Source organism: Zalophus californianus, chromosome 7, assembly GCF_009762305.2.
Source record: "Zalophus californianus isolate mZalCal1 chromosome 7, mZalCal1.pri.v2, whole genome shotgun sequence".
Classification (NCBI taxonomy): domain Eukaryota; kingdom Metazoa; phylum Chordata; class Mammalia; order Carnivora; family Otariidae; genus Zalophus; species Zalophus californianus.
In genome coordinates, this window is record NC_045601.1 from 17,044,155 (window position 1) to 17,063,899 (window position 19,745).

The following is a 19,745-nucleotide window of genomic DNA, read 5'->3' on the forward strand; positions in this document are numbered from 1 at the left end:
TTACCAAATATTATTCTGTAATTTCTAGTCTTACTATTAAAATTATATTGGGAAAAGATTAGTATATGTGCTGCCTAAGTGAGCACTATATTGGGAAAAGATTAGATGAGTTTTATACAGTGTCCAAAATAGCTGTACCGCTTTATATTCCCATCAACAATCCCATTGTTACTTTGTATTTCTTTAATTAATTGCCAATATCCATTAATTCACTCAACTAATATATATTCACGCATTATGTGGCAGGCTGTTATAGGCACTAGGGATACAGCAATAAACAAAACTGGCAAGATTGGCTATAGCCTTCTAGAGCTTATATTTTAGTAATATAAAAATAATTTATATTTATCATAAACAAATTCATAAATAGCGTGTTAGATAATAAAGAGAGCCACGGGGAAAAAGCTTTATGGAGAAAAACGAAAGTGTATGTATGTGGGTTTAATTTTAATTATGGTAGTCAGGGAAAGCTTCACTGAGAGGTGACAAGTGAGCAAGAGGCCTAAAGGAGAGCCATGAAAATATCTGGAGGAAGAGGGTTGTAACCGGAGTGGGCAGCCAGCCCAAAGGCCCAGAGGCAGAAGTGCGGCCAACAGTGTTCAAAGAATAGCAAAAGTCTAGTGTGGCTTCAAAGTAAGAGAGAAAACAGGTAGATATGGCAGCAGAGAGAATATCATGTAAGGCCTTGCAGACCATTATAAAAACGTTGGCTTTTGGTGAGATGTGAAGTAATTGGAAGCTATAATTGTACAAAATGGTGTAAGAGTGACTGATCTGTTTGGTCAGATTTAGGGGGATAAACTGCATGAAAACCCTCAACAGAGGCCAAAAATCGTTTTATAAGTCTTCAAATTGGAATATTTTTGATAAACCAGTAAAGATTTGGGGCTGAAGCCTACTGTCTTTTAGCTTGTTGCACTGAGGACCTGTCACTGTTAGCAGAGCTTCTGTCCTAGGCACGATTAGCCAGGGAAGAACTCCTTGTTAATCACCTTTCTGGGTAACTGTACATTTGAGGCCTAAAGGTTTTGACTCAGGATGACGAAAAACACTGATTAGGAAATCCAGAGTAGTCGTCCCAAGAACGTGGGAGAAGCTGGCGCCGTGGTCGCTCTCGACGCTCTCCGAGGAGCAGATAAGAAAGGGCTGCTCGAAGGTCCGCCCTGTTCTTGAGAAGGACACAAAAGGGACACAAAACCCTTTACAAAAGTCCTTTTGAGCGACGGGCTCCCGCGCCAGTCGCCCAAGAAGAACCAGGATTTTCAAAAAAGGCCGCGTCGGAGGCGGCGGGGGGGTGGGGGGGGGTGGGGGGGGGGCGGGGGGCGGGGTGGTGGTGGCCGCGATGGGAGGGGCGTCGCCGAAGGGATGACGTAAAAAGGCGTCGCGCCGAGAGTGACGCGTGGCGTAGATTACGACGGACTGCGCCTGTCACACCCGCGGCTTGTTGCGGAGGAGGAGCGGGCGCCATGGCGGTTCTGCTGGAGACCACTTTGGGCGACGTCGTCATCGATCTGTACACTGAGGAGCGGCCGCGCGGTGAGAACCAGGCCCCGCTCACGTCTCGCCAGGACCACGATCTCCTTTCCCCACTGTCCCTTCGCTGCCCGGTCCCCTTGACTGGGTTCGAGCTTCTGGGCTGGTGGTGCCCACGACTGGGCTGTTTTATTAGCGGGCCGTGATTCGAAAAGTTTTTGTGAGGAGCAGCCTCTCTCCTGTATCTGGGGCTGGCCAATCGGGTGGCGGGTTGGTGCCTGTGTGTGTGTGTGTGTGTGTGTGTGTGTGTGTGTGTGTGGTGCAGGCTGCATATACCATACCCATAGCTTTTGTGGCTTTACTGCGCTTTACTCGTGAGAGGAACACAATTTGTATTCCTTGGTGTGTAATCAGTAAGTCCTAATGGAAGCGGGAAGGATGTGTTTGGAGCAGTGAGTGTGAGCGTCCCGCCTGGGTGGAGGAAGGGCTGTCCAGAGATGTGCACGGAGCCCTAGCAAACACTCACTTATCGCCTGCTGTGTAAGACTGCCAGGCTCTGGGATAGGCGTCTTGTCCTTGAGGGTCTAATTTTCCACTGGGAGAAATAGACGTGGGAGCCCCTTTAAGTGTTGTAGGTCTTACAACCCATTGTAAGTGGTGTAGTTGAAGAATGTGTAAGTTGCTATGGAAACCAGTGGAGGGAGTAATTCTTCCCGGTTGGGGGCGGGGAGAAGCGAAGCAAGCCAAGAAAGTAGACCACTTGAACTAGCTCTTTCAAAGATGAGTGGGAATGAGGGTGTTTTTTGTTTGTTTGTTTTTTGCTTGGAATTTTCTGGAAACAGCAAGTAGTTTGGCATGGCTTGAAGGAATGATACGTGTCGTGGAATGGCAGACTACGAGTCTGGTCCTATAGGTTATATTGGTTAGATCAGATGTGAATAGTCTTGTGTGCTCTACTGATGGCTAGGGTCTTTGAAGGTTTTAAAAGCAGGATTGAGGCATGGCAATTTTGTTTTAGGAAGATAACAGGCAACAGTGTGGAGACTGTATCAGAATTGGGAGAAACTAGAGGCTACAGAGATTAGTTACAGTCAGGATCCTGTCCCCTTGGAATGCAGAGTCTATCAAAGAGGATGAAACAGTACATACAGTAAGTGTCTTTCTGCCATATTACACTCTGTCTCACACTGAGTTGGCCCCCCCCCCAACACTGCATGCTTAATCATACATCCATACCTTTCGCATACTGTTGCCTCTACTCCAGTGTTTCTCTCTACTCTTGTCCTTTTGGTAAACTTCCTGCTTATCATTCAAACCTTGGATCAAGCATGATTTCTTCTGTGAAGCTCTCCCTTGTCCCTAAGAGGAATTAGATCTGTTTCTTCTGCTCTGAGATCTTTTTAAACAGCATGTGACACATTTTGTTACATCGTTCACCTGTTGTCCTGGAATTGTTTGCAAAGGCTTAGTTGCCTTCCTTGTCTGTCCTAAGCACCTGGTGCAATGCCTGCCACTTTGCACACACTAAAGGCTCATTACAGTGACTGATGTATATATATATATATATATATATACATTACGTATAATGTATATGTACGTGTTTATTAGTTAGGATTCTCAGTGCAGATGATAGAAACTCAAACTGGCTTAAAGAACATAATTGAGGGTGCCTGGGTGGCTCAGTTGGTTAAGCGACTGTTTTCGGCTCAGGTCTTGATCCTGGAGTCTCAGGATTGAGTCCCGCATCAGGCTCCCTGCTCAGCAGGGAGTCTGCTTCTCCCTCTGACCCTTCCCCCTCTCATGTGCTCTCTCTCTCTCTCTCTCTCTCTCTCATTCTCTCTCTCAAATAAATAAGTAAATAAAATCTTTAAAAATAAAAGAAAATAATTGATTGCCTCCTGTTACTGAGGTAAGCTTGGCTTTAAGGATGGTGGGATCCAGAAATTCAAAGGATGTTATAGGGAATTGTATTTTTCATCTCTTGGTTTTGCTTTCCTTTGAATTTGTTTGACACTCTCTTCATGTGGGACAGCACCTCGCAAATGAATGGGCCCCTTTCCCCAGGGTTGTGAAGAACTAAAGGGGAGGTAGGGTTATCCTACCTAGTTAACACAGACAGAATAGACAAATAGCGATTCTGCAAAGATAGTTTGGAAGACTAAAAACATAAACCCACCCCATTTGTATGTATTTGTAAGCCTGTGATCAGATATTTACTTACATGTATAACTACTTATCGCTTTATAGTAAATATATCCAGACTTAGTTTTCTTCCTCTTTCCCTCCCCCTCTCCCTTCCTTCTATTTCTTTCCTTTTTTTACTTTTTATTATAGAAAACTTATATGCAGAAGGAGAGTCATGAAAATGAGCCTTCATGTGCCAATGACCAGTTAACGAACGGTTGTCAACACATAACCAATATCATTTCATTTATACTGGATTTTTTGTAATAAATTCATTACATGGGACTTATTTAATCTGCAGTTACTTCAATTTGTATTTCTAAAAAGTGATTAAAAAATAACCACAAATCATTATCACATCTGAGAAAATTGGCAATAATTTTTTGGTATCATTCATATTTTCCTTTTGTCTCATAAGTGTTTTAAAAATATTTGGTAATTTAAGGATGCAAACAAGGTTCATTATATTGGCTGATATAGCTCTTAAATATAGCTTCTCCCCCTTGCCTTATTTATTTATTTAAAATTTTATTTATTTATTTATTTGACAGAGACACAGCAAAAGAGGGAACACAAGCAGGGGGAGTGGGAGAGGGAAAAGCAGGCTTCCTGCTGAGCAGGGAGCCTGATGTGATGGGGGGGGCTCCATCCCAGGGCCCTGGGATCATGACCTGAGCCCAAGGCAGAAGCTTAATGACTGAGCCACCCAGGAGCCCCTCCCCTTGCCTTTTTTAAAAAAAATTTTTGTTTATTTGAATTTAGGTGACACATAATGTCACCTTAGTTTCAGGTGCAAGACAGTGATTCACCTTCTCTATACATTATGCTATGTTCACAACCCCCCCCTGCCTATTTTTAAAGACTTTAGTTTTTTAGAGCAATTTAAGGTTCATAGCAAAACTGAGGGGGAGATATAGAGAGAGATTTCCCGTAGACCCCTATCGCCACGAATGTGCAGCCTCTCCCATTTTCAGTATTCCCCACCAGAGTCTACGTTTGTTGTATATCTGTACCATTTGTACTGTGTAACACTGTACACTTGTTATTACAGTGGTACATTTGATGAACCTACATCGACAGCTCATAATCCATAGTTTACATTGAGGTACACTCTTGGTGTTGTACATTCTGTGGGTTTGGACAAATGTATAATACATAAATCCACCATTACAGTATCGTACAGAAAAATCATGCATCATGCCCTAAAAATCTTCTGTGCTCTATTTATTTGCACCCCTCTCCTCAATTCCTGGCAACCAGTGATCTTTTACTGTATCCATAGATTTGTTTTTTCCAGAATGTTATATGGATGGAGTCATACAGTATGTAAGCTTTACAGATTGGTTTCTTTCAATTTGTAATATGCATTTAAGGTTCCTCCATGTCTTTTCATGGTTTGATAGCTCATTTCTTTTTAGTAGCAAATAATAATATTCCATTGTCTGGATGTACCGCATATTATTTATTCAGTCACCTGCTGAAGGACATCTTGGTTGTTTCCATATTTTGGCAATTGTGAACAAACCTGCTATAAACATGTGTGTGCAGGTTTTTGTGTGAACATACATTTTCATCTCCTTTGAGTAAATACAAGAGGTGTGATTGCTAGATTGTATGGTAAGAATGTGTTCAGTTTTGTAAGAAACTGCCAAGGTCCATACATTATATTGGTTGATATCTTTTAATCTACAGGTTCTTCCCCACCCCAACCCCCCATTTTTCCCTTAACTTTTTTTTTTTGAGAGTTTACTTATTTATTTATTTGAGAGAAAGGAGAGAATATGAGCGGGGGAGGAGCAGAGGGAGAGAGAGGGACAAGCGGACTCTGCATGGAGCCATCTCAGAGCTTGACCCCAGGACCCTGAGATCATGACCTGACTTGAAATAAAGAGTCTGAGGCTTAACTGACTGAGCCACCCAGGCGCCTCTACCTTAACAAATTTTTGAGAAGGAATCTGAGTCATTTGTTTTATAGAATTTCCCTCATTTTGGATTTGACTGATTTTATCCTTGTTGTATCTTTAAATATACTTTTATCTCTTCTGTTTCTCATAAATTGTCACTTAGATCTAGAGCCTTGATAAGGTACAGGTTTAATGTTTTTGGCAAGAATATTTTCATATAAGGTGGTCTGCACTTCAGCTGCATCACATTCAGGAAGTACTTGATGTCTGGTTGGTTCTTCCTGCGAAGTTAAAATTGGTCGGTGGGTTCAGGCGTGTCTACCTGGTGTATCTGTTATAGTGTCCCCATTAGCTTTTCATCTAAAGATCACTACCTAGATCCATTATTTTTGTTTTCTAGTTAAAGGACTACTCTTTTATATTTAACAGTAATCCCAGAAATGTATTTTTCTAGGAAAACAATCAAAATCCTGATATTCAAGACCTTTCAATACCTTGGCCGCATCTTACCCCTCTGGTCTATTTACCCTCTATTACTTTGTATTACCAGAGTGTTACAGAGCTTAGACTGGTCTTTTGGACCCTTCAAAAAACATTTATACTTGCACATCCAGACTTATTCATACTGTCTTCCCAGTTTGAAATGCTTACTCTCTACTCTTTGCCTGTCTAGTTCTTGTATTTTTTTTTTAAAGATTTTATTTATTTATTTGACAGAGACACAGCGAGAGAGGAACACAAGCAGGGGGAGTGGGAGAGGGAGAAGCAGGCTTCCGGCAGAGCAGGGAGCCCAATGCAGGTCTTTTTTTTTTTTTTTTAATTTTTATTGTTATGTTAATCACCATATATTACATCATTAGTTCTCGGTGCAGTGTTCCATGATTCATTGTTTGTTCATAACACCCAGTGCTCCATGCAGAACGTGCCCTCCTCAATACCCATCACCAGGCTAACCCATCCACCCACCCCCCTCCCCTCTAGAACCCTCAGTTTGTTTCTCAGAGTCCATCATCTCTCATGGTTCGTCTCCCCCTCTGACATACTCCCCTTTTCTTCCTCTCCTGTTATCTTCTTTTTTTTCTTTTTTCTTAAAATATGTTGCGTTATTTGTTTCAGAAGTACAGATCTGTGATTCAACAGTCTTGCACAATTCACAGCGCTCACCGTAGCACATAGCCTCCCCAATGTCTATCACCCAGCCACCCCATCCCTCCCACCCCAACCACTCCAGTAACACTCAGTTTGTTTCCTGAGATTAAGAATTCCTCATATCAGTGAGGTCATGTGATACATGTCTTTCTCTGATTGACTTATTTCACTCAGCATAACACCCTCCAGTTCCATCCACGTCGTTGCAAATGGCAAGATCTCATTCCTTTTGATGGCTGCATAATATTCCATTGTGTATATATACCACATCTTCTTTATCCATTCATCTATCGATGGGCATCTTGGCTCTTTCCACAGTTTGGCTATTGTGGACATTGCTGCTATAAACATTGGGGTACACGTACCCCTTCGGGTCCCTACATTTGTATCTTTGTGGTAAATACCCAGTAGTGCAATTGCTGGATCGAACGGTAGCTCTAATTTCAACTGTTTGAGGAACCTCCATACTGTTTTCCAGAGTGGTTGCACCAGCTTGCATTCCCACCAACAGTGTAGGAGGGTTCCCCTTTCTCCACATCCCCGCCAACATCTGTCGTTCCCTGACTTGTTAATTTTAGCCATTCTGACGGGTGTGAGGTGGTATCTCATTGAGGTTTTGATTTGGATTTCCCTGATGCCGAGCGATGTTGAGCACTTTTTCATGTGCCTGTTGGCCATTTGGATGTCTTCTTTGGAGAAATGTCTGTTCATGTCTTCTGCCCATTTCTTGATTGGATTATTTGTTCTTTGGGTGTTGAGTTTGATAAGTTCTTTATAGATTTTGGATACTAGCCCTTTATCTGATATGTCATTTGCAAATATTTTCTCCCATTCTGTCGGTTGTCTTTTGGTTTTGTGGACTGTTTCTTTTGCTGTGCAAAAGCTTTTTATCTTGATGAAATCCCAATAGTTCATTTTTGCCCTGGCTTCCCGTGCCTTTGGCGATGTTTCTAGGAAGAAGTTGCTGCGGCTAAGGTCGAAAAGGTTGCTACCTGTGTTCTCCTTTAGGATTTGGATGGACTCCTGTCTCACGTTTAGGTCTTTCAACCATTTGGAGTCTATTTTTGTGTGTGGTGTTAGGAAATGGTCCAGTTTCATTCTTCTGCATGTGGCTGTCCAATTTTCCCAACACCATTTGTTGAAGAGACTGTCTTTTTGCCATTGGACATTCTTTCCTGCTTTGTCAAAAATAAGTTGACCATAGAGTTGAGGGTCCATTTCTGGGCTCTCGATTCTGTTCCATTGATCTATGTGTCTGTTTTTGTGCCAGTACCATACTGTCTTGATGATGACAGCTTTGTAATAGAGCTGGAAGTCCGGAATTGTGATGCCGCCAGCTTTGCTTTTCTTTTTCAGTATTCCTCTGGCTATTCTGGGTCTCTTCTGGTTCCATACAAATTTTAGGATTATTTGTTCCATTTCTTTGAAAAAAGTGGATGGTATTTTGATGGGGATGGCATTGAATGTGTAGATTGCTCTAGGTAGCATTGACATCTTCACAATGTTGATTCTCCCAATCCATGAGCATGGAACGTTTTTCCATTTCTTTGTGTCTTCTTCAATTTCCTTCATGAGTATTTTATAGTTTTCTGAGTACAGATCCTTTGCCTCTTTGGTTAGATTTATTCCTAGGTATCTAATGGTTTTGGGTGCAATTGTAAATGGGATCGACTCCTTGATTTGTCTCTCTTCTGTATTGTTGTTGGTGTATAGGAATGCCACTGATTTCTGTGCATTGATTTTATATCCTGCTACTTTACTGAATTCCTGTATGAGTTCCAGCAGTTTTGGGGTGGAGTCTTTTGGGTTTTCCACATACAGTATCATATCATCTGCAAAGAGTGAGAGTTTGACTTCCTCTTTGCCGATTTGGATGCCTTTGATTTCTTTTTGTTGTCTGATTGCTGTGGCTAGGACTTGTAATACTATGTGGAATAGCAGTGGTGAGAGTGGACATCCCTGCCGCGTTCCTGACCTTAGGGGAAAAGCTCTCAGCCTTTCCCCATTGAGAATGATATTCGCTGTAGGTTTTTCATAGATGGCTTTTATGATATTGAGGTATGTACCCTCTATCCCTATACTCTGAAGAGTTTTGATCAAGAAAGGATGTTGTACTTTGTCAAATGCTTTTTCTGCATCTATTGAGAGGATCATATGATTCTTGCTCTTTCTTTTGTTAATGTATTGTATCACGTTGATTGATTTGTGGATGTTGAACCAGCCTTGCAGCCCAGGAATAAACCCCACTTGGTCATGGTGAATAATCCTTTTAATGTACTGTTGGATCCTATTGGCTAGTATTTTGGTGAGAATTTTTGCATCCATGTTCATCAAGGATATTGGTCTGTAATTCTCTTTTTTGATGGGGTCTTTGTCTGGTTTTGGGATCAAGGTAATGCTGGCCTCATAAAATGAGTTTGGAAGTTTCCCTTCCATTTCTATTTTTTGGAACAGTTTCAGGAGAATAGGTATTAATTCTTCTTGAAATGTCTGATAGAATTCCCCTGGGAAGTCATCTGGCCCTGGGCTTTTGTTTCTTGGGAGATTTTTGATGACTGTTTCAATTTCCTTAGTGGTTATAGGTCTGTTCAGGTTTTCTCTTTCTTCCTGGTTCAATTTTGGTAGTTGATACATCTCTAGGAATGCACCCATTTCTTCCAGGTTATCTAATTTGCTGGCATAGAGTTGCTCATAATATGTTCTTATAATTGTTTGTATTTCTTTGGTGTTGATTGTGATCTCTCCTCTTTCATTCATGATTTTGTTGATTTGGGTCATTTCTCTTTTCTTTTTGATCAATCTGGCCAGGGGTTTATCAATCTTGTTAATTCTTTCAAAGAACCAGCTCCTAGTTTCGTTGATCTGTTCTACTGTTCTTTTGGTTTCTAGTTCATTGATTTCTGCTCTGATCTTTATGATTTCTCTTCTCCTGCTGGGTTTAGGCTTTATTTGCTGTTCTTTCTCCAGCTCCTTTAGGTGTAGGGTTAGGTTGTGTATTTGAGACCTTTCTTGTTTCTTGAGAAAGGCTTGTATTGCTATATACTTTCCTCTCAGGACCGCCTTTGCTGTATCCCAAAGATTTTGAACAGTTGTGTTTTCATTTTCATTGGTTTCCATGAATATTTTTAATTCTTCTTTAATTTCTTGGTTGACCCATTCATTCTTTAGTAGGATGCTCTTTAGCCTCCATGTATTTGAGTTCTTTCCGACTTTCCTCTTGTGGTTGAGTTCTAGTTTCAAAGCATTGTGGTCTGAAAATATGCAGGGAATGATCCCAATCTTTTGGTACCGGTTGAGACCTGATTTGTGACCTAGGATGTGATCAATTCTGGAGAATGTTCCATGGGCACTAGAGAAGAATGTGTATTCCGTTGCTTTGGGATGGAATGTTCTGAATATGTCTGTGAAGTCCATTTGGTGCAGTGTGTCATTTAAAGTCTTTATTTCCTTGTTGATCTTTTGCTTAGATGATCTGTCCATTTCAGTCAGGGGGGTGTTAAAGTCCCCCACTATTATTGTATTGTTGTCAATGCGTTTCTTTGCTTTTGTTATTAATTGCCTTATATAATTGGCTGCTCCCATGTTTGGGGCATAGATATTTACAATTGTTAGATCTTCTTGTTGGATAGACCCTTTAAGTAGGATATAGTGTCCTTCCTCATCTCTTATTACAGTCTTTGTTTTAAAATCTGATTTGTCTGATATAAGGATTGCCACCCAGCTTTCTTTTGGTGTCCTTTAGCATGGTAAATCGTTTTCCACCCCCTCACTTTCAATCTGGGGGTGTCTTTGGGTCTAAAATGAGTCTCTTGTAGACAGCATATTGATGGGTCTTGTTTTTTAATCCAATCTGATAGCCTGTGTCTTTTGATTGGGGCATTTAGCCCATTTACATTCAGGGTAACTATTGAAAGGTATGAATTTAGTGCCATTGTATTACCTGTAAGGTGACTGTTAACTGTCTGTTGTCTGTGTTCGTTTCTGCTCTTTGCTGCTTTTAGGTTCTCTCTTTGCTTAGAGGACCCCTCTCAATATTTCTTGGAGGGCTGGTTTCGTGTTTGCAAATTCCTTTAGTTTTTGTTTGTTCTGGAAGCTTTTTATCTCTCCTTCTATTTTCAATGATAGCCTAGCTGGATATAGTATTCTTGGCTGCATATTTTTCTCGTTTAGTGCTCTGAAGATATCTTGCCAGTCCTTTCTGGCCTGCCAGGTCTCTGTGGATAGGTCTGTTGCCAATCTAATGTTTCTACCATTGTAGGTTACATATCTCTTCTCCCGAGCTGCTTTCAGGATTTTCTCTTTGTCTCTGAGACTCGTAAGTTTTACTATTAGATGTCGGGGTGTTGACCTATTATTATTGATTTTGAGAGGGGTTCTCTGTGCCTCCTCGATTTTAATGCCTGTTTCCTTCCTCACATTAGGGAAGTTCTCTGCTATAATTTGCTCCAATATACCTTCTGCCCCCCTCTCTCTCTCTTCTTCTTCTGGGATCCCAATTATTCTAATGTTGTTTCGTCTTATCGTATCACTTATCTCTCGAATTCTGCCCTCGTGATCCTGTAGTTGTTTCTCTCTCTTTTTCTCAGCCTCTTTATTTTCCATCATTTGGTCTTCTATATCGCTGATTCTCTCTTCTGCCTCATTTATCCTAGCATTTAGTGCCCCCATTTTTGATTGCACCTCATCAATAGCCTTTTTGATTTCGATTTGGTTAGATTTTAGTTCTTTTATTTCTCCAGAAAGGGTTTCTCTAATAACTTCCACGCTTTTTTCAAGTCCAGCTAGTATCTTTAAAGTCATGATTCTGAACTCTAGGTCCGGCATCGTACTAATGTCCGTATTGAGTAGGTCCCTGGCTGACGGTACTACCTCTTGTTCTTTTTGCTGAGGTGATTTCTTTCGTCTTGTCATTTTGTCCAGAGGAGAATAGATGAATGAGAGAACAAAATGCTAACAGGTTTACAACGTCCCCAGCAAATATACTGTATACAAATCAGAAAAGACCTGAAACCAGGTGAAAAGAAAGGGAAAGAAAGAAAAAAGAAAGAGAAAAAGATAAAAAAAAGAAAAAAAAATAAAAACAAAAACAAAACAATACAAAAAAAGCAGAATATGATCAAATATGATCAGGCTAGTGCATAGATCAGTGGCACACACTAGATTTTGGGCGTATTATGGTCTGTTAGAAAAAAGTGCCTCCTAAAATTTTAAAGGAAGAAAGACATATATGTACAAAATAAGGGTTGATACAATGAAGGGATGGAAGATGACTGTAAAGATGAAAATTATAAAAGATTTTATAAAAGGACTTGGTAAGATAAGTTGTTTGAAAAAAGAAAGAAGATTTAAGAAAAAAAAAAAGGAAAAAGGGAGAGAATGTGATCAGGCAGGAGACTAGAACAAAGCCATACACTAGTGATTTAGGGTATATTTTGATCTGTTAGAAGAAACTGTACCTCAAAATTTTAAAGAGAGAACAACTTATATATATATGCCAAAAATAAGGGTAACTACTATGAAGGGATAAAATATTACTCTAAAAATGAAAAATAAAATTTTTTTTTTAAAAAAGGGATTGATAAGATGTTGGTTGAAAAAGGGAAAAAGAAAAATAATAAAAAAACAGTCAACAAAAATTAACTTTGATGAAATAATGAATCATGGTAAAAAAAAAAAAAAAAAAGCCATGAATCTATGTGCAGTATTCCCCTAGCGCTGGAGTTCTCCCATTCTCCTTGATCGATCAACTTGGTCTTGGCTTGCTGGCTGTTTGTGCTGATCTTCTGGGGGAGGGGCCTTTTGCTGTGGTTTCCAAATGTCTTTGCCGGAGGCGGAATTGCCCCGCCCTTGTCGGTCCGGGCTAAGCAAGCTGCTCCGGTTTGCTCTCAGGAGCTTTTGTTCCCTGCAAGCTCTCAGTACAGCTTTGGAGGACCAGGGCAGAAATGGTGGCCTCCCAATCTCCACCCGGAGGAGCTGAGAACTCGGGGCCCCGCTCCTCAGTGTGCCCCCAGAGAAAAGCAGTCACTTCCGTGTCCCCGTTCTCCGGCCGCACTCCGGGCTCACCCGGCCTGTGATCGAGCGTTGCTATCTCTGGCGCCCAACACCGTGTGGATTCTCCAAACCCAGCAGATCCCTGCAGTGCGTTCCCGCACCGCTCCTCCCCGGGAAGGAAGGGGAGTCTCCCCGGATCTGCTGCTTGTTGGGTCCCTGCTGGGGGGGGGGCCGTGCCCCGACTGGGCCGCAGATCACAGTTTATGGCAACCCCGAGCTGAGAGCCCGCGACTCTGCTCCGTCTCTGCAGCCGGCTTCCCCGCTCTGATACCTGGGAGCTCTGGCGCACTCAGGCACCCCCGGTCTCTCTGTGACCCCAAGGGTCCTGAGACCACACTGTCCCGGGAGGATTCCACCCCCCGCTTAGCCACTGCAGCGACGTCCCTCCGCCGAGCCAACTTTTAAAAGGTCCGATTTTTGTGCTCCGCGGCTCTAGCACTTGCCAGAAGCGGCCGGCGGGGGCCCCTCCCCCGCCGTCTATCCTCCCGAATATCACCTCGGATTCACTTCTCCGCACGCCCTACCTTCCAGTAAGTGGTCGCTTCTCTGTTCAGAGAGTTGTTGCTACTCTCCTGTTCGATCTCCTGTTGAGTTCGTAGGTGTTCAGAATGGTTTGATCCCTATTCAGCTGAATTCCTGAGACCAGACGAAATCTAGGTCTCCTACTCCTCTGCCATCTTGCTCCGCACCCCCAATGCAGGTCTTGATTCCAGGACCCTGAGATCAGGACTCGAGCCGAAGGCAGACGCTTAACAACTGAGCCGCCCAGGCGCCCCTGTCTAGTTCTTGTAATGCCCACCTTAAGCCTCTATGAGGTCTTCTAATTTCCCTGGCCAGAAACAATCTCCCTTTTGAACTTTGTGGCTTTTTTAAAACCACTTTTTACCATTTTACTATATAGGTGGCACAGATGGTATTATTAGATGTATCCAGTATTGTAATTATTTTGCTCGGATGTAAGGACCCTGGACAGCCTCATAGGTCTTTCTGTCTGGTTTCTAGCTTAGTGTTCTGAGAGTTTGTTAGACTATGAACTTGTTGAGGAGAGGGACTATGGTTTAATGGCATTTGTGATAGGAGTGCCAAGCACCTAGAAGATACTCCATAAATATTTACTGAATAAATGAGTGTATTTATATGAGAAAGCTGGTACGTGATAAGTATATGGATTTTTGTGAAGAGCTATTTAGTCATCATTAAAGAAATTGGTCTCAGATATTTGATTTTATCTAATTTATATAATTTGTACCCATTTTCAGATACTCTGATAGATTCTTTTCCACCATAGTATCCTCTTTGGGTTTTTTTTCTCTTGCAAAACTAATCCATTAGTTAATGGTTGCCTATCCCAAATAAGTGTCAGTTTCCTGCAGTAGCTCAGATGCCCAAGAAGTCCTAAGAAAAAGAGAATAAAAAGATAATTTAAAATATATTGCCTTTTTCTAGACTTACTGCCTTTTTTATGATTTAGGATATTTGACCATGGGGGGGTGTTTGTATGGTAATTTAGAAATGAAATTATGCCAACTAAGCATTTACTTACTTAAAAATGTTTTTGTGAACCACTATGATAAATTTAGTATTTACTTTTCTTTCAGCCTGCTTGAATTTCCTGAAGTTGTGCAAAATAAAGTATTACAATTATTGTCTTATTCACAATGTACAGGTGAGTTAGTGGATATAAGTCATGTCCTTTATTATTGGAATGATCTAGCAAACTCTGTGAATTAACAAAGTATCCTATTTATTATAGAGGGATTTTATCATACAAACTGGTGATCCTACAGGGACTGGCCGTGGAGGAGAGTCTGTTTTTGGGTGAGTTCTTTTATTTTTAAGTGAGAAAAATAAAATTGCCTCTTAACAGTGTTATCTAACATATTTCAATCTGCATTTTAAAATACAATTCAAATACAGTTTTTTTTCCAAGTTCCCTAAATGTCTATAGCAAAAAAAAAAAAAAAAAAGACTATTTTGAATCATAGTGGCATTTCTATAAACGGTAATCCTATTTGTTACTAGTACTTTGTATTTCATGTTGAGAGTATTTATATTTTATAACTTTATTATGTGAATTTTCAGTCAACTGTATGGTGATCAAGCAAGCTTTTTTGAGGCTGAAAAAGTACCAAGAATTAAGCACAAGAAGAAAGGCACTGTGTCCATGGTGAACAATGGCAGTGATCAACATGGATCTCAGGTTAGGAAATGAGTAAGAAGATGAGTTTTGTTTTATTTTTTTTATTTTTATTTACTTTTTTTGTAGAGAACGTTTTTTTAAAGATTTTATTTATTTATTTGAGAGAGTGAGAGCAGGGGGAGGGGGAGAGGGACAAGCAGACTCCCTGCTGAGCAGGGAGCCCAGTACAAGGCTCAATCCCAGGACCCTGGGATCATGACATGAGCTGAAGGCAGATGCTTAACTGACTGCACCACCCAGGTGCCCCAAGATGAGTTTTGTTTTAAAATGAAGGACTGGAAAGAGCCACAAGTTATCTTTTTAAGCTATCCAATAAGAAGAGAATTTCAAAGATAATTGTTAGAAGAAAAATATTATACTATATTTTTTCTATATGAAAAAATTATTTTGGGGGGATGCCTGGCTGGCTCAGTCAGTAGAGCATGTGACTCCTCAGGGTTGTGAGTTTGAGCCCCATGTTGGGTGCAGAGTTTACATAAAAATAAAATATTAAAAAAATTACTTTGTTCTTTTTAAAAATTTATTTATTTATTTATTTATTTATTTTAGAGAGAGAGAGAAGCGGGGGTCAGAGGGAGAGAGAGAAAATCTTAAGCAGACTCCACCCAAGCGCAGAGCCTGACACAGGGCTCAATCTCACAACCTTGAGATCATGACCTGAGCTGAAATCAGGAGTCAGATGCTTAACCAACTGAGCCACCCAGTCGCCCGTACTTTTTTCTTTTAAATGTAAGGCATGTCCAGTGTGAGGAGTTCAGAAGATACAAAAACGTATAACATTATCCACAATCCTACTATCCATGGATCCTCACTGTTCACATTGTGGTCTGTTTCCTTTTGGTATTTATTACTTCAAAACAGATCATGTTGAGAACCTTTCATTCATTGTCTGATCCTCACAACAACCCATTTTGGGGTAGATGCTTTTTTTCTACTCACAATTCACATGTGAAGAAACTGAGCTTTGGTTTGCCCAAGTATTTTAAACAATCAGGGAAGCATCTGTATGTGTATTGATATTTTATGGATAAGCTTGTACTTTTTAATTAGTACTAGTAACAAGTGGGTAAGAATCCATGCAGTGAATGTAGAGTATTGCGTTTGTGTATTTTTGTCAGTCTGTAACTGATTTCAGTTTGAATTATAGGTATATATTTATATTTTTCTGTGTCTTTCTATTCAGTTTCTTATTACTACAGGAGATAATCTAGATTACCTTGATGGTGTTCATACAGTGTTTGGTGAGGTGACAGAAGGCATGGACATAATTAAGAAAATTAATGAGACCTTTGTTGACAAGGATTTTGTGCCATATCAAGATATCAGGTGTGGTTGCTATCTCAGTGTACTAGAATGTTTTAATACTGTGATGTTTGTGGAGATGGCAAGCATAGAACTGGTTTTTGGATAATTCCAAAATGTGAATTAATATGAGACTATACGAATCCATAAAGTAAAAAAGACCTTTTGTATTTTTATACTTCTTTTTTTTTTTAAAGATTTTATTTATTTGGGAGAGAGAGAGAGAGAATGAGAGAGAGAACATGAGAGGGGGGAGGGTCAGAGGAAGAAGCAGACTCCCTGCTGAGCAGGGAGCCCAGTGTGGGACTGGGGACTCCAGGATCATGACCTGAGCCGAAGGCAGCCGCCCAACCAACTGAGCCACCCAGGTGCCCCTGTTGGGAGGAATTATTAATCCTTAATTTAGGTTTAGTTTTTTTTTTTTTTTTAAGATATTTATTTATTTGACGGAGAGAGACACAGCGAAAGAGGGAACACAAGCAGGGGGGCAGTGGGAGAGGGAGCAGCAGGCTTCCCGTGGAGGAGGGAGCCCAATGCGGGGCTCAGTCCCAGGACCCTGGGATCATGACCCGAGCCGAAGGCAGACGCTTAACGACTGAGCCACCCAGGCGCCCCTCCTTAATTTAGTTTTTAAAAAAATGCATATTATTGAGAAATTTGGCAAAAGTACTAAGATTTAGACATATTAATATTAGACATATTATTTTAGAGTAATGCAGAGTAGTAAATCTAATATCAAACAATGAAAAACAGTAACACTGTGAAAGTATACTCTCGTAATGTATACTTGTGCATTAAAATTTAAGTGCCTATGATTTTTGGGCATTAGAGATACTTAAGACATTTGTTATAATCTTTATAAAAAGTAAAACATGAATTCTGAAATAATGTAAATGAAACCTTTGACTTGGATTTATTTTGTAAGGATAAATCATACAGTGATTTTAGATGATCCGTTTGATGACCCTCCTGATTTATTAATTCCTGATCGATCACCAGAACCTACGAGGGAACAGCTAGATGTAAGTAGAGTCCTCTTGTGATTGAATGTACATGCATATTAATGCTTTGCATAGATTTTGCTTTTTAGTTTATTAAAACTTATTTCTTCAGAATGACTATCTTTCTTGATCAATTCTACTAGGACAAGTTTAACCTTCTTTTTCTCTTCCACAGAGATACTCATTTTTCTAGCTATCTTTTGATTTCCCTAATTTCCTTTCTTCAATTTCTGTTCCACTAGAAGAGCCTTAGCTCTGGAAGCTTATGTGAATACCTTGCGAAAATGTTTTTCTTGTCTCCTAACTCTAGGAGTGTGGCTGTAAGGCTAGGGTAAACTATTATCTTGTAAGCGAGCTTTTCAACTGGGAACCCTCTGGAGCCATGCTAGAACCTAGAAATTTTTGTGAAATAATGTAGACTCTTCCTTCATATTTTTTAAGGTATAAGTTTCTGTTTATGAGGCTTTCTCAAAGCTGAATTGATCTTCATAGTTGGGATTTGGTGCTTAATTTTTAAGGTCATTTATTTTCTGCATTCAGCACTGAGTTGAATACCAGATAGTTTTGATTTAATAATAAATTAGAAGCTTAGTCTGGCTCATATTATCAAATTAATTTAAATCAATTTTCAGAGGCTTGTAAGTTTCAGTTTTTATTCTAACACATTTGATGGAACCAAGGACAAAGCATCACATATCCCATATTTCTCAGATTTTTCAGTTCTTTCACTATATGTTTAAGTAACTTCTGCCTTACAGAGTGGTCGAATAGGAGCAGATGAAGAAATTGATGATTTCAAAGGAAGATCAGCTGAAGAAGTAGAAGAAATAAAGGCAGAAAAAGAGGCCAAAACTCAGGCTATTCTATTAGAAATGGTAAGATGATTATCTTTGTTCAGATAGTTGTTCTGCAATTTATTTAATATACAGCTCGTTGTGAGTTTATTTTTTGGTTCTTTCTTTTTCTTTTTTTTTTAGGTTGGGAGAGGGCGGGACGTGGGGGGGCGAGGGAGAGAGAGAATCTCAAGCAGGTTCCACACCCAGCACAGAGCCCAATGTGGGGCTCAATCCCACAACCCTGACATAATGACCTGAGCCGAAATTAAGAGTTGGATGCTCCTCCAGCTGAGCCACCCAGGCACCCCTATTTTTGGCTCTTTGATAGTCAAAGTATTCAAAATTTAGCTAAGAGTTCTTTTCTGGATTAAATTTTGTATGACATAATACATGAAAGTAAACAAATTTGGTTCCAAAATCAATATAGTGCCAAGTGCCTTTTTAAAAAATGAGGAGTGGATATACAATTTACAAATATTCATTGAATTTCAATTGTTTATCTTCATCTCATTTTTGAAGAGTGTTTATTGGATCGAATTTTATTTGTATTAAAGAACAATTCTTTGTTGAAAAGACTTGTTGTAAAGTGTTGAGGTTAGGTAGTTACAGGATATAAGGAACCTGGGTAGAAGTTGAGTACTGTAAAACATACTTGTTTGTATTACTAACAGTATGAAGTCATTTGGGGAACAATTCTTTAGTACTGATGAATTGACCTACTGGACATTTTTTCCATTTGTTAATTTTTTGTGGAATAGGCATATCTGTCACATAGTAGATCATCAATAAATATTTGAATGGATAATTCAGTTTTTATTATTATCATTGTTTTATATAGTAGAGTTTTCAAATTCATCTTTTTCAAAATTCATATTTACATCACCAGTCTGGAGGAACAAATATTAAAGACTATAATTCAAGAAAACTTTACTGAATTAAAAAAAGTTTGAAAATCTACACTGTGTAGCTGAGACTATTGGCCCAGAACAACCAACAGCATGACAAATTCTAAGAAAGCTACTGAACTTAAAAGAAAAATCTTTTTCTTTTTTAAGATTTATTTATTTATTTTAGAAAGAATGCAGTGGGGAGGGGCAGAGGGAGAGGGAGAGAGTGTAAAGCAGACTCTACCCTGAGTGGGGAGTCTGATGCAGGGCTCAGTTTCACAACCCTGAGATCATGACCTGAGCAGAAACCCAAGAGTCAAATGCTTAACCAACTGTTCCACCCAGGCACCCCAAAAGAAAAATCTTTTGAGCAACTGGGCAACAAAAATAACTTATAAGGGAAAGAATATTAGATTATCATCAGAGGTTTTTTGTTTGTTTTTGTTTTTAAAGATTTTATTTGTTTATTTGAGAGAGCACAAGCAGGGGGAGTGGCAGGCAGAAGGAGAAGCAGGCTCCCTGCTGAGCAAGGAGCCTGATGCAGGGCTTGATCCCAGGACCCTGGGATCATGACCTGAGCTGAAGGCAGACACTTAACTGACTGAGCCATGCAGGCGTCCCTAAGATTTTATTTTTAAGTAATCTCTACACCCAGTGTAGGGCTCAAACTTAGAACTCCAAGATCAAGAATCACATGTCCCACTGACTGAGCCAGCCAGGTGCCCCCCCCATAGTATTTTATTTATTTATTTATTTAT

General features: G+C 40.1%; 1 protein-coding gene across 2 annotated transcripts in view; it reads left to right on the forward strand.

The window, feature by feature from the left end:
- Positions 1-1,390: 1,390 nt before the first annotated feature.
- PPIL4 (peptidylprolyl isomerase like 4) overlaps positions 1,391-19,745 on the forward strand; it is a 42,142-nt gene continuing 23,787 nt past the window's right edge. The window contains exons 1-8 of one of the 2 annotated variants that reach the window (XM_027603168.2): positions 1,412-1,536; positions 2,492-2,623; positions 14,360-14,427; positions 14,515-14,579; positions 14,844-14,961; positions 16,145-16,287; positions 17,189-17,285; positions 18,023-18,139. In XM_027603168.2, coding sequence (XP_027458969.1) covers positions 14,926-14,961; positions 16,145-16,287; positions 17,189-17,285; positions 18,023-18,139 — 393 coding nt within the window. In that variant the 5' untranslated portion in view covers positions 1,412-1,536; positions 2,492-2,623; positions 14,360-14,427; positions 14,515-14,579; positions 14,844-14,925. Of the gene's footprint in view, positions 1,537-2,491; positions 2,624-14,359; positions 14,428-14,514; positions 14,580-14,843; positions 14,962-16,144; positions 16,288-17,188; positions 17,286-18,022; positions 18,140-19,745 lie in introns of both variants that reach the window. The other variant, XM_027603166.2, reaches the window with a different exon arrangement.